At 41.3% G+C, this 13576-nt stretch overlaps 1 protein-coding gene across 7 annotated transcripts in view; it reads right to left on the bottom strand.

Annotated features, from left to right (window-relative positions):
* mark2b (MAP/microtubule affinity-regulating kinase 2b) overlaps nt 1–13576 on the bottom strand; it is a 51404-nt gene that overhangs the window by 18636 nt on the left and 19192 nt on the right. For 5 of the 7 annotated variants that reach the window (XM_082527513.1, XM_082527507.1, XM_082527511.1 and 2 more), the window contains exons 2-13: nt 9951–10121; nt 8330–8383; nt 6303–6351; nt 6000–6065; nt 5541–5611; nt 5218–5274; nt 3296–3532; nt 2130–2249; nt 1116–1218; nt 817–929; nt 508–582; nt 221–278 (exon numbers count right to left, since the gene is read on the bottom strand). In XM_082527513.1, the coding sequence (XP_082383639.1) occupies nt 221–278; nt 508–582; nt 817–929; nt 1116–1218; nt 2130–2249; nt 3296–3532; nt 5218–5274; nt 5541–5611; nt 6000–6065; nt 6303–6351; nt 8330–8383; nt 9951–10121 (1174 nt within the window). The remainder of the gene's footprint in view (nt 1–220; nt 279–507; nt 583–816; nt 930–1115; nt 1219–2129; nt 2250–3295; nt 3533–5217; nt 5275–5540; nt 5612–5999; nt 6066–6302; nt 6352–8329; nt 8384–9950; nt 10122–13576) is intronic. The other 2 variants (XM_082527510.1, XM_082527508.1) reach the window with 2 other exon arrangements.

The following is a 13576-nucleotide window of genomic DNA, read 5'->3' as shown; positions in this document are numbered from 1 at the left end:
CTTTTTTACTTTAATCAATCAAGAAGCAGTCATAGCAAGCCCTCTACTCATGCACTCACTCTTCTACTTCCTTCGCTTAACATTCTCTTCCTTGTTCATTCTCCTTCTTAACCTTTATTCCAGCCTAAATCTTATCCTCGTCTTGATCTTCCATGTCTACAACACAACTACAACTATGTCTCCAGTGTTCCCGTTCCCCTTCAACACACACCAATCTCACCCTGGTCGGTGGTTCGGCGGTTCTGAGGCTTCTGGTTGGATGACACGCTGCGCTGTACCTTAAAGAGAGAAAAGATACACAAAAGGTCAGAGCAGCATTTAACATGCTTAAATACACAATGGGATAGTTTAATGTAGAAGCCATGACCTATGTGTATGATTAAGAACCTCAAACATCAAGAGCTTTTGCTACATGTGTGTGGTCAAGTCAGTGTATCTGTGTCGCTTGCTGGAGTTGGGGAAACCTCATTAAGCGCTAGCTGAAGACATTATGTGTTCTCATTATACCTTATGAAGCGGGGGGGGAGCATTTATGTTGCTTACATCACTTCCCGGCCGAGGTTTGATGCCACCTTCATCAAGCTGAGGGAAAAACCAAAACAGACGTCTTAATACAAGAGAGAAAGAAACTGGTATAGGTCACGTAAACAGAAAGGACTAAAAAAAAAAAAAAAATCATATACATATTATTAAGATATATAAAGATAGAGTCACTTCTTCATAAAGGACAGCTCAGCTCTGACAAACAGTACCTTGCATAGTTATTATGACTCTGGTATTACAGGGTGAAGCATGATTTAAAAAAACCTGAGTAACCTCAGAGTTCCTATAGTCCAGAAGCAGGTATGTGGCCATCACGTCGTTGTACTTCTGGTTCACCAGCGAGTCCTGGATCTCCTCCTGAGAGAATCCCATCTGCAGCATGATGTCTGCACATACAGTAAAACCATGTTATAAATAGAACGGTGAGCTGACACCAACTTTATATAACTCCTAAAGATTAAAAAAGAAGACGAAGAGAAAGAGAGAATGTATACAGGCTTAGGTGTTGCTGTGTGTGATGAAGAAAAGGGGGTTTAGAGAGTCATCTTTTTTTCTTTTTTTTTCTTGCCTACCTGTCCTCCTGGGGTCCTTATAATCTGGCTGAGGTTCGATGTAGGGTTTGAGTTCCTCTTCCTCATAGCCCACATTCATCCACCGGTCTCTCATTATCTGCTGCTGGTAGAAAGCCAAACAAACAGATAAAGGGAGGCATGAGTTGGCAAAAAGGACAAATGGGCAGAAAGGAGTGTGGGGAAGGATGAAAGATGAACAGAGTAGTAGTAGTTCACCCATACTTTTCTCCTGGGAAACTAACGGTGTCACAATTCAGATACTACACTGACAGAAGCATTTAGACTTTAAGGATGAAGCCCACAATATCGCTCATACGCTGCAGAGTCCACGATGATGAAAATGGACATTATATAAAGACTGTATGTCTGATAAAAGCTGAGCGCAATCACAGCAGGGTTCAGTTAAGAGTTATTGATCCACTGGCTTCTTAAAGCAGAATAGACTGTACGTTCATTGTTTGAGCGAGATGCACTTTGCCGATTGAAACAAGTGCGTACAATCTTAAGTGGGTTTAAACGAACAGGCACATGACTCATTTTTAAAAACATTAAACTGAATTTATGGGGTTGTTTTAGCATGACCAATCAAGGATCGGGAATAACTACATACGCTGACAAAACCTACAACCTGACAAGCCAATGCAAGCAGCAACACTTCCCCCCTCCCTGTCACCTTAGTAATATTTTTCATCCGAGCAAGTTACCTTCCATCCACATTCAGCGCAACCAAATTAAATTACTCTTAACAGGTATTTACTAAGTCTTTAAAAAGCACTTTGCACCTCAGCAACAAACTCACATATGGCTGATGAAGCAAGTCTAACTTTACAGTCTTATACGGGCTGTAAACACCATTCTTAGCAACGAGCTACATTCAAAACATCTGTAGGACTCACGCAGTTACATATAGGTGGCTGAAATGATCGTTTCATTCACAAGGAAACAAATGCAGTAACTGAATTAAAGGCATTTTGTGACTTGTGTGTGTGCGTGTGGCACTGCTGTGCGTTATACCTCGAGGCTGCCTCTTTTTGAAGGGTTCAGGATGAGGAACTTTTTGAGCAGGTTCTCACAGTCAGTGGACATATAGAAAGGAATCCTGTATTTACCACGTAGCACGCGCTCTCTCAGTTCCTGGAGATGGACAGGTATATGAAGAGTCAACAGTAAGCGCTAACAATCAGCAATTTTAAACACAAACACACACACAGCTTTGTTTTGAAAATAAATTTGGGCAAAGCAAAGCAACTAAACATCCAAAGGTTTATGTAAAGATTAAACACTTTATGATGCGAGTGAAGAGGAAATCTCATCAGTATTCTCCTACCTCAATCAGATATGGCTCCACATAGCCAAGCTAAACATTATCTATGCTTACAAATGAATTACAGTTTTATTAAACAAGAACCATATTCATATAAGCTGGTTAGCATTTCAAAAAGCTCTGATTCAATCAGAGCTGCAGCACAGGACGTGGGTGATATAAGCATTAAATGAAATTCACTGACTTGTGGGTATTTCTTTAGCTTTAATACGAGAACGCACTTCCAGTTCCCAGGCACAGAGTACCATCGCAATTTATTTATTTATTTATTTATTTTTAAAATCACCACCGTTCAGCTCATTTATCAACTTTCATGTGCTCAGACACGGAGCAGGTTAATGCACGTAGTAACGCTTGTTAACTCAGCTGTAATGAATGTGCTTATTCTGTCAAGCACTGCATTTTCATAAAACTCAATAGGAGGTAGAGCAAAAGGCATGCTCAGTAAGCCTAGATTATATTTCTCTGGCATTTTAATATCAATACCATCACATTCAATGTCATATCGCCCACCCAAAATGTGTCTGCACTTCCAGAATGACTCATGTGGGTACTGACTGAATGCACAGTGTGATAGGTGGTGTGAATGATTGGTAGCAAAAGCAGTTCAGGAAACATTAAATCTCTCTTTAAACACCGAACACATATCATCAACGAATGCAAATTTGGAAAGTCAATACAGGCAGAGAGATAATAACTTTCACCCATTCTAGAGTTCAATTTCTGCATTCTGCAGGAAGAGGGAACAGAAACCAGCATGACAAATACTACAACCACCCACAGAATACAGACTTCCACTTATGTAATGCGTGCACACACACACACACACACACACACACACACTCATCCTTCCGACCTTGAGGTTTTGTCCATCGAAGGGCAGCGAGCCGCTGACCAGTGTGTAGAGGATCACTCCGAGGCTCCAGACATCCACCTCAGGCCCGTCGTACTTCTTGCCCTGGAAGAGCTCTGGAGCTGCGTAGGGCGGGGAGCCACAGAACGTGTCCAGCTTGTTCCCCAGAGTAAATTCATTACTGAAGCCAAAGTCGGCTATTTTGATGTTCATGTCTGCGTCCAGCAGCAAGTTCTCTGCCTGCAGACAAACGGCGAGGAGAGAGGTCAGAAGAAGGGGCATTTACTATGTTCAAAATACAGGAGCGCAAATAAAGAGGAGGAAAGAAACCACGCCATACCAAATGTGCCAAAAAATGAAAAACACTTAAGATCTGCTTTGTGGGCTCATCAGATCAGAGGCACAAAAAGTATAAATCTGAGCTGCTGACAAAGTGGAATTAAGAAACTGACTAGCTTGGGATCAAATGTAACATGATCTGACATGCAAATGGCTTTGTAGGTAGCACATTCATGGTACAGATGGATTTCTAAAACACTTTTCTTTGGGTTAAAATAAACAGCTGTGTGGGAAAGAGAGCTTTCACAGGAATCGTCTGTGCCGTTCAAGCAGCGCACAATGGGTAAACGTGAGAGACCACAGTTTTTCCTGCGTGTTTGTATCTTTAAGCTTGAAGTGAACCAGTGAGCAAGGAGGCTGGGGTTGCCTAGCAACAGGTCCGCTCTCCTTTTCACTTGCTCTGAATACTTTTCAGCTTCTGTGCGTTTGAGTGTGTGAGAGTGTGCATGCAAACATTAAATACAATACGGACATCATCTCTAACCTCTGAGCTAAAAAAAATAAATTAAAAAAAAGGAAGATCACAGGTTTTTAATGATTTGTTGTTGATATTAATCACCTATTAGTCATCCACATCAACCTTATTATCTCTCATGAAAAGAAGCAGAGATACAGTAGAGCATGACATCAACGATACAGTATTCATTTATTTTTATTTTTTTAAGTCTTGGCACTCAAATGGGGTCATTTTAGTCTCCGTGTGAAAATGCACACTCATCAAAATTTGCTCTCACTGTAAGACCAAACAGCAGCCCTGAAAAATGAAGCCATGGCATTAGTGCCTAAACCTGCAGTTCATCTTGTGGCCACTTGAGGCTGGCTCTAAAAGTAGGTCAAAGTATGAGGGTCTAAGATCAACATGTTTACAACCTTGCCAACCAATTTCCTTATGGCCAAATATGGGTGATACCAGCAGGTCTACAGCCACCCTTTTGGAGCACTTCTTAGAAATAAGCCTGTGCTCGATTTTTATTTTATTTTACAACCCTCAGATCAACAGTGATTGTGTTAATGTGAAGGAAGGCAAGCGTTATGATAATCCTTCTGTCTCAACCAGAAACGGCTTACTTCTAAGCCTGCATTTTATTGTGTGTGTGTGTTTTAAATGACAACCATTAGTAACTGTTATCCGTAGGAAATCCAACCTTGCTAAAAGCTGCTAAAATTTCATTAATAGGAGGTTTCTGTCCCACTAATCATGATAATGTGTTGACTACAGGTCTGTCTGGTGGGACAATAAGAGGATTTACAACTTTGAATAATACTATGAACCAAACTGACCCAGAGGCCTTGGATCTGTGTGTGCATAATGTGCGCTTTGGTTTTTGGGATAATCTAAGATGAGCTGGCAGAAAGGAAAAAAATAACAAAAAAACAACAAAACGATGACATAGGAGGAGAAATGTATACAATACATGTTTGCGTTTAACAGACTTTGTGAATATCGTCTGGGTGACTCGTTTGCAGAGGTGGGATTTCAGCTCAAAGAGCCAATTGTATGAAGATTAAATGTGGAGGTGAGGAGAGGGGAGGAGGTTGCTTTGACACCAACTCTAATTCAATAATGCCTTCGAGTGTGTTCTCACCTTGAGGTCTCTGTGTACTATACACTTCTGATGGCAATACTGCACAGCTGACACAATCTGGAGAGTGACAAAGTGAGCGAGAGAGAGGGAACGGGGAGAAGCAGGGGAGAGGAGGGATGACAGGATGGAGAGGTTCAAACAGTGAGCTCTTCATTAGGAGTTCATCCAAAAAGCAATTTCGGGATAGAGCTAGTGATGCAAGACTTAGTACAAACTGTACACTCTTAATATCAGTCCAAACTGGCTTGAAACATACGACGCTTACAAAGTTGGACTAGTTTCTGTGAAAGGAGGGGGAAAAAGCCGTTTTCAACCCAACACACCTGTCTGAATTTGGCACGGGCTTCCTTCTCCTTCATCCTGCCATGAGCCACCAAGTAATCAAAGACCTCTCCTGGGAGACGACAGAAAGAGGAGGAGAGCAGATTTAGTGCTGGAACTGGATACCTGCCTCCAGAATAAAGGGTCAGGAGTACTGAACTGAACGTTGTCGTTTAGGAGTTTATTACTGATACTCTGTTTTATTACAGACTTGACTTATAATGATACAACAGCAGTACCAAAATAAATAAATAAAAATCTGGTCATCACATTGACTCAATAACATAAATAGATTATTATAACAACATTTACAGTGGCATTCTTTTTCAGCAAATTTATCAATAATAAAGCTCTTTGCAAATGATCCTGCTTATAAAGGTCTTTATTTTTTTCCTTTACTTATGGTCTATCACAGAATGACAACTTTTAGGGGGAATCATTTCACAGTGACACGCACTTACCTCCACTAGCGTACTCCATTACCAGGTACAAAGTCTTCTCTGTTTCTATCACCTCAAAGAGCTTGACTGCAGGTGGAAAGAGAAAGGCAAAGCAAGAGGAATGGAGGAGGAGGGAGTGATGGGGCAAGGGAATAAGAAGAGAACAAAGGGAGAAGCAGAGCAAAGAGCAAGAATGAAAGCAAAAAGGGATAAAAAAACCAAAAACAAATAGCAGGATTAATATTATCTGGCTACATGGCCTTAAAAACACTGGCTCCCAGCAAGTGACGACACACTTGAACCTCATGTTTCAGGGTGACTCACCTATGTTGGGATGATTCAACATCTTCATGATCCTCACCTCCCGGAAGAGCTGTGAGAAACGAGACAGACCGTCAAACACGCCATCAGACTGCAGAGGGAGTTGTTCTTGTTGTGACACTCATTTATACGGTCATTTCTCCAGTGTAAATGTCTATCACTTGATTATGTGCATTTGCTCCAAATGACAGGGAGCGAAAACAAACGCCAGTATTGTAATTTCTGTGTGATTACAAAGACTCCAGAGTCTCTGTTTGTGGTAGGTAAATTGACACTGACACACAACCACTCACTTCCTGTTCAAGAGGAGGAAGGAAAACAAAAACAGTTAGTGATGATATACCAACAGAGATCAAAGTAACTCAGCTACCAATCTAAAGTCTGGTGCAATTTAGAATTGCATAATTGAACAGAAATGAGTTAAAGGCGACTATTTAGCGTTTTCTAGACAAGCACTTCCTGCAGGTAACATCTGAACATATCAGCTCAATAACTTTTCTGTTAAAGTCAGAACCGTAATCTTTCTAGATCAGACCCAATAACACTTCTGTCTGTTTCCGCACGGCCAAATTGACAGCTGCTGGTTCCAGATGTTTCTCAAAGTCTTTCATGCCTCCAGCATCGTGCAGCAGCAGTATCTATTCATAAGCTTCTCCAAAATGAGAGATTGTGTTCTCTACAGAGGCACAGTTTATAAGCTGTAATAACCTGCATTCCCATAAATGCATAAAGGGAGTATGGCCTTTTTAATAACCACAATAGCCAAGTATCAAAATACAGACCCCAAATTTTAAAAGGTTCTGAGTCCATGTATTAGACTGTAGTGTTAAATCGTGCATGTAGTATAAAACATTGCATATTTCATATCAGGAAAGGGCGTAAAGATGCGCTGCTCCCTGCTCATTATATTTCTTCTGAGTCAGCAGATAAGGTCAAGCGAGGCCGACTGAGCACTTTATGGGCACATTAACTATTTATCCATATAAAAACTATGCAAACCAGGAACTATTAAAGTTACCAACAGCCCTAAATGCACCACTAAAGCAGCATCTCAGTGTAAAATATTTATTGCTTTGTTACAAGTGTTACCTTCTTCAAAGACTGCTGTCCTTGAGCGTAATCTAAAAACGACATCAAAACATTAAAGCTGAGTTTATGCTTATGTTAACATGAAAGCGGCTACACTGTTGCACCTATTGTGTGCTATGCAGCTAGAAGAAAAAATACACAAAAATACAGCCTCTTAGTTTGGATTGCAATCCAAACTAACTTGTATTAACTGTTTGATAACCCAAATAAAACAGATAAATGAGCCACATTGCACTGGAGTGCAAACGTGTACTAATCCGCCACATTATATAGTCCACAGTAAACATATTTAAATCTTATGCTGAATGAAACTAAAACTGCTTGGCTTTTTTTTTTTTTTTAGATTTAGAGACTTGAGGCTTCAGACTGACGTATTCTTAGTTCGGCCTTTATATAAATCAATGTTTAAAAAAGAAAAAGAAAGAAAAAGACACTTCAAGATATGATAGCGTATTTTAACTAGCATTCCCTGCCAATTCCTGTTCTAACTTCCATGTGACCTTTTCCCTTCGTCTTTACATTTCCTTATCATCTGTGCGTCGGCGTTTATAGAAGTACATACTCTATGTTATATATATATATATATATATGTCTGTGGAGTGGTTGGTGTGTGTGCATTCAGTGTGCACGTATACATGGTTAGACAGTGTGTGCGTGTAAGTGGACAGACCCCACCCTGCCACGATCAAAGGAAGTAATTGCAGCTTGTTTCCTGTAATTAAAACTCTCTCCGAAAACTAGACCACTTCAGAAAGCCAGAGAGAGCGAGGGAGAACGAGAGAAAAAGACACTTGGGGCAGGGAGAGTGGCTTAAAATGACTTCTGAGAAAAGGGATGAGAAGGACTGAGGTTTAAATTCTGTGCTGGGAGTGTGTGTGTGTGTGTGTGTGTGTGTGTGTGTGTGTGTGTGTGTTTGAGAGAAAGAAAGCAAGGTAACTCACCTTTTGCAAACTGGAGGAGTTGAGCTGTGTCTTATCTATGATCTTTACAGCCACCTAGAAGCAAGAATGTGCTCACTTGTCATTACACTTTGATTCATTTATTATGGCACATTTTGCTCACACAAACCCACAAAACCACAGCCTGCGACAGCCACGCACAAACACAAATGTCCACACACTTCTCTCTTTTTGGGACACATCTCACACACACACACACACGATACAATTTCACAGCATTAAGTGATAAATACACAATCGCAGCAGGTGATAGTTGCATAATAGGATAGAAAATAGGAGAGAGGCACACACACTCTCAAGCTCAAGCATGCTTTTTATCCATGCCATTTTAAGGGCCTACAGCTCATAATCCAACAGCAGTCCCCAGCAAGGGAGACTGAAAAACAAAAAGCCATAAGGGCAAAGACAAATAATCAAAATAGCCGCAGAGGAAAAAAATATATATAAAGAGAGAAATGCACAGATGGGATGGATTCAAAGTGAGAGCTGTAGGAAAAAGAGGATGACGCAGAAAATGAGGAGAGAGGACATGAAGGCAGGGGGAACAAAGAATCGTGTCTTCAAAGGGACATGGGAAAGGGAGGGCTACTCCTCAGTCCAATTATTGTCTTTCCCTGTCAACTAACGTCTTTCTTTCACCGTTTCTGGTCGTGCTCGTCTATCTGACTCCTTCCTGCCCTCTGACTATCCCTTGTTTTCGTTTTGTGCGAGAGTGCGTGTGCGCCAGCCAGCAGGTCACATGGCATGTTATCAGGGTGTCAGGCACAGAGTTGTCACACATTGACAGAGCACGCCCACCCCACTCTCTCTCTCTCTCACACACACACACACACACACACACACTCACAAACATGCACACACACACACAGTTGGAGAGCCGACTTGACTGGGCAACAGACAGAACCAAGCATGGGCTCACTGCAGTCCCAGCTTTTCCCTTAAAGGGACTGATCACCGGGTTACATCACATCTGGAATTCAAAGTAAACCGGAGACATTTAGGGCGTCTCTATTCAGGCTGACAATGGTGAACTAATCTCCTGCAGCAGATGCACTGTCTCCAAAGCCATGCAAGCCTCAGACCAAACTGTGTAGCACAGCATGAACCCTCCCCTACACTCAGCAACCAGGAAGACAGATTAACACTTAGCAGCCATTTTTCCTGCTTTTTACCATCTTTGCTAACTGGAAAGAAAAGGTTGAGGCTTCTTTTCTGTCAAAGTCTAATTACCAGGTATACTTGTATTGTCAATAAGTACACTATTATTACTATTTCTGTTATTATTACTATTACTACTATTATTATTGTTATTATTATCACCACCAGCAGTGATCATCAGGTTTCATCATCACAACATGACAGCATGTCTCAGCAGTTTCCCTAGCATAGCCTGTTTGTTATTGAAACACTGACGAGCCTGTTTCTGGTTAAATAAAGAGTCAATACTAGAGCATTTCTCCTGAATGTGATCGAAGCAGCTAAAAATAAAAGCCAAGTTCACAAAGTCAGAACGACTCTGTAAGTGGAACCGCAGGATAAGATTAAAGCGTACAGTCCAATCTAGCCTGTGTGTGTGTGTGTGGGCGCGTGCACTCATGCCTACCTCTTTTCCGGTGAGGACGTGTCGTGCCAGTTTGACCTTGGCAAAGTTGCCTTTGCCAATGGTTTTCAGTAACCGATAGTTACCGATGTGCGGCTGCTCGTCTGATGTGGTCGTGGCCACGGAGTTTCGACCTCGCGACGTACTGGAGCGGACAGATGATAACTTGGACTCCTGTGAAAGAGGGAGTACAGTTTAACCATAAAGACAATGTAATGACTTGTAAGCAAAAGGCTAAAGAAATTTAACTAAGAAACATGACAGAGCACAAATTACAGGGCATTTAAAAGGTTTGTGATTCGCTGACTTTTTAGTGCCACTGACCAGCCCTATTTCCTTAAAACTGCAAGAACACAGAATCAGTGATTATAAAAAAAAAAAAAAAAAAAAAAGGACACGACTTTAAAGCATTTGGGTCAGTGATTATATAACAATTACCCAAGTGAAACAAAATAAGCATCACACACAAACACACGTTTTTTTCTGTGAACTTTTGGAGGAAGACAGTAATAACGCATTTTAAACCTAGAGATGTAATTGGAAACCGTCCTCATCCGACAGCTGTCACCATTATAGAGAAAACGCCACATCTGTTGCTTCAGATGTAAGAAAATCTGTAAATAGCTGGGAAGCAAATGCTGATTAAAAATACAGCAAGAAATGGAAACTCCCCTTTTTTCTCCTATTAAAACTTGTATAGGTTACCGGTTCTGCTGGTGGACTGCTCACATTATACCCTTTCTAACATTTAAGATTCAAATTCACAGTTTTCCCTGTAGCACCTACCACATTATGACAGTGCTTATTATTTAGGCATGTGTAGACGTCAGAGAACTGCTGAACTCTAAAACTAAGCTAACAGTCTGATAAACTGGTTCTCTTATGTACTGAGGATAGGCGCTACCACTGTGGGCTTAAGCCTCAATTATCCTCTGTTGTGGTCACAGGCAGCTGGAGACGTGACGGCCGAGTAGTCATTCCTGTTGCACTTCAGAGGTTTTCTTCAAGTCTGTTGCCTGAGGTGACGTTGGTGCATTGTAAAGTCGCAAAAAATTAGCAGGTACGCGGATATCCCCACAACACAAACCTGTGCGCTCAGTCTCAAGTTTACGTCACTAGGAAAAGCAGACCCTTAGAGGTTGGTTATAATCTAGACATGCTGACCCTGTTTTTAAGCAACAAGTTTTTAGTTACTAAGTAGATTTTTTTTCCTCAAAGCCAAATATTTTTCCCCAGTCTCAACATGTTTACATATTCTCAGCTTTTAACAATTTGGGGCCTTGTGTCCAACTGGTGACAGGTCTGGACTGTAGGGCACCCAGACCATTACGCTAGCCATACATGTGGTATACATTTAGCATGCTATTAGGACCCGATGACGTATGCAAGGCCTTCCCCAAAAAACCATGAACATCAGCATGTGGCACTGAAATTTGTAAATATGGTTCAGCATAAACTGTGCCTTACAAGACGTATGAGATAGTTGTGGCTTTTGCACTTATCACACAATATCATCACAGAAAATGGCAATTCTCTGCTTTACCCCAGAGTCATTTTAATTGCATTTACTCATACAGAGTAGAAAACCAGGAAATAAATACTGATCCATTTAATAAAGATGTTCCAAGTGTTTCTGAGCCGATCCATCGAGTTCGAGTACAGAAACATCATTTTTTAGTGCAGTCCCACATGAAGATCATCTAATATTAGGTTTTCGGATTTGTCTCTTGCATACTGAGATTTCACAAGCATGTTTACATATTACTAAAAGATTTAATGTAGCTGATGGACTTTATGAAACACTGTTTTTCAGCATATTTTCAGTGATTTAGGAAAAGTTTCTGAATTGTAACATTTGATATTTTGTGTAACTACTGTTTAACTCAGCTACTGGGCTTTTTTGGAAAAAAGCTTAGACATCATTTAAGTTCTTTGCACGACTCAGTCCAAGGTCAATGTGTACGTGTTAAGTCCTTTAACATGGTCGTACTGAGCCTTCGTTCATCTCAAAGCAGACAGTAAGTTGTTCGAATCAAACACATACACCCCCCAACATTTAAAAAAAAAAGAAAAACACAACCTTGCTGTGCTGGCAAGTTTTGTATGGCTGGCAACTGCGATTGGATTTCAGCTCCAGGAAAGGGTCACAGCAATTGTGTGTCTGTGTGTGTGATCTGAGCAGACAGGTGACGGGGATCAGGGTCAGAGGAGAGAACGACTGGCTCCAGGGTGACGAGTCACACACACACACACACACACACACACACACACACACACTAGAATACACACAAAGGTGAGGGTGTGAGTTGCACACATCTCACAGAGATTTGATACCAACAGAAGAAAGCGTCAGGTGAAATTCACACTGCTGGTAAAGAGTTCAGATGTCAGTACAAACTGACCCTTTCTTTCGTCGTCTCCCACTGACCGGTCATTTAATCACCCAATTATCTCCCCTTGGCTTGCGCGAATGAGAAGCTGCCGTTGGGTTGCAAAATACCCTCAGACCACGTTTTTATCAACACCGTCTTCACCGTTAGCAAATCTTGTGCCACGGGAAAGAAAGATAACCGTGATTACTTCACTATGGTTGCGTGTTCCTTGCTCCAGATGGTATGATCTAACGTCTGCGTCCCAACAAACCCCCGCGCACACATGCTCAAGCATCCTCATCCTGACAGTGCAGACCTGCATAACATATAATAGGCCAGATTAAGCTCCAACACAATCGGGGGAATTGAGATAAAAAAAAACAAATGACAGCTACATTAAGCCCAGAGGACAGGAGAAGGGGGCTTATGTGCACTTATGTGAGGGGCGAAGCAAATGATTTTTATTTTTGGAACATGTGGGAGAGGGAGACAGACAAAATGTCCAGTGTGGGCATTACTTGAGACAATGAGGCCCAATCTGACGGTGCAAAGCTTCTACATCAGTTGGGCTGTCCTCAGAGTTCGTAACACAACACATTATAAAAACCACAAAATTTAACAAATTAGCTCTACTATATATAAACAGCTCTAATTACAAATATCCCAGTATACGACATAAAATTGCTGTACTTCTCTTATACTGCAATAACGTTCCATGTGTACATAGGAAATCACATCATGGCTTTTTCTTCTCAGTGCACTTTCAGCTAGACAAGAAACTGTACATTTCCATGACTGAACTGTTTGCAGGAATCAGTGATGTGTGCTTTGACTTCACTGCAGCGGATATGACTGAAATGACAGTACCAGCCAGACTGACAGGTGAAGCTGTCGCTGTCAACAATGACTAAGAAAATAAATCAACCATTCTGTGTTAAATAAATAAAGACAACTGCACACAAACAGACCGCATTACAATACACGAGTGGCGATGGAGACACTGTAAATCATGGGAAGAGTCGAGACATTTCCAGTGAACCGAAACCTACTCAGCTGTCAGCCTCAGATTCTACAGCCAGATAGAGAGAAAAACAGACATCGCGATGTTCCACGTGTCAAATATTTGAATGCTTCAGAAAAGAAACACTATGAAGCGATCTAAGATTTCAGTGTGGACGCTAATCTTAGGATCAGGACTTTATCACACGGCAACAAAGAATGACTAACCTTGTGTTGTGGATAAGGTCGTTTCAGGTG

Source organism: Aulonocara stuartgranti, assembly GCF_965226115.1.
Source record: "Aulonocara stuartgranti genome assembly, chromosome: 3".
Classification (NCBI taxonomy): Eukaryota; Metazoa; Chordata; class Actinopteri; order Cichliformes; family Cichlidae; genus Aulonocara; species Aulonocara stuartgranti.
The sequence above is the reverse complement of the archived record's forward strand: the minus strand, read 5'-3'. Positions and strand labels throughout refer to the sequence as shown.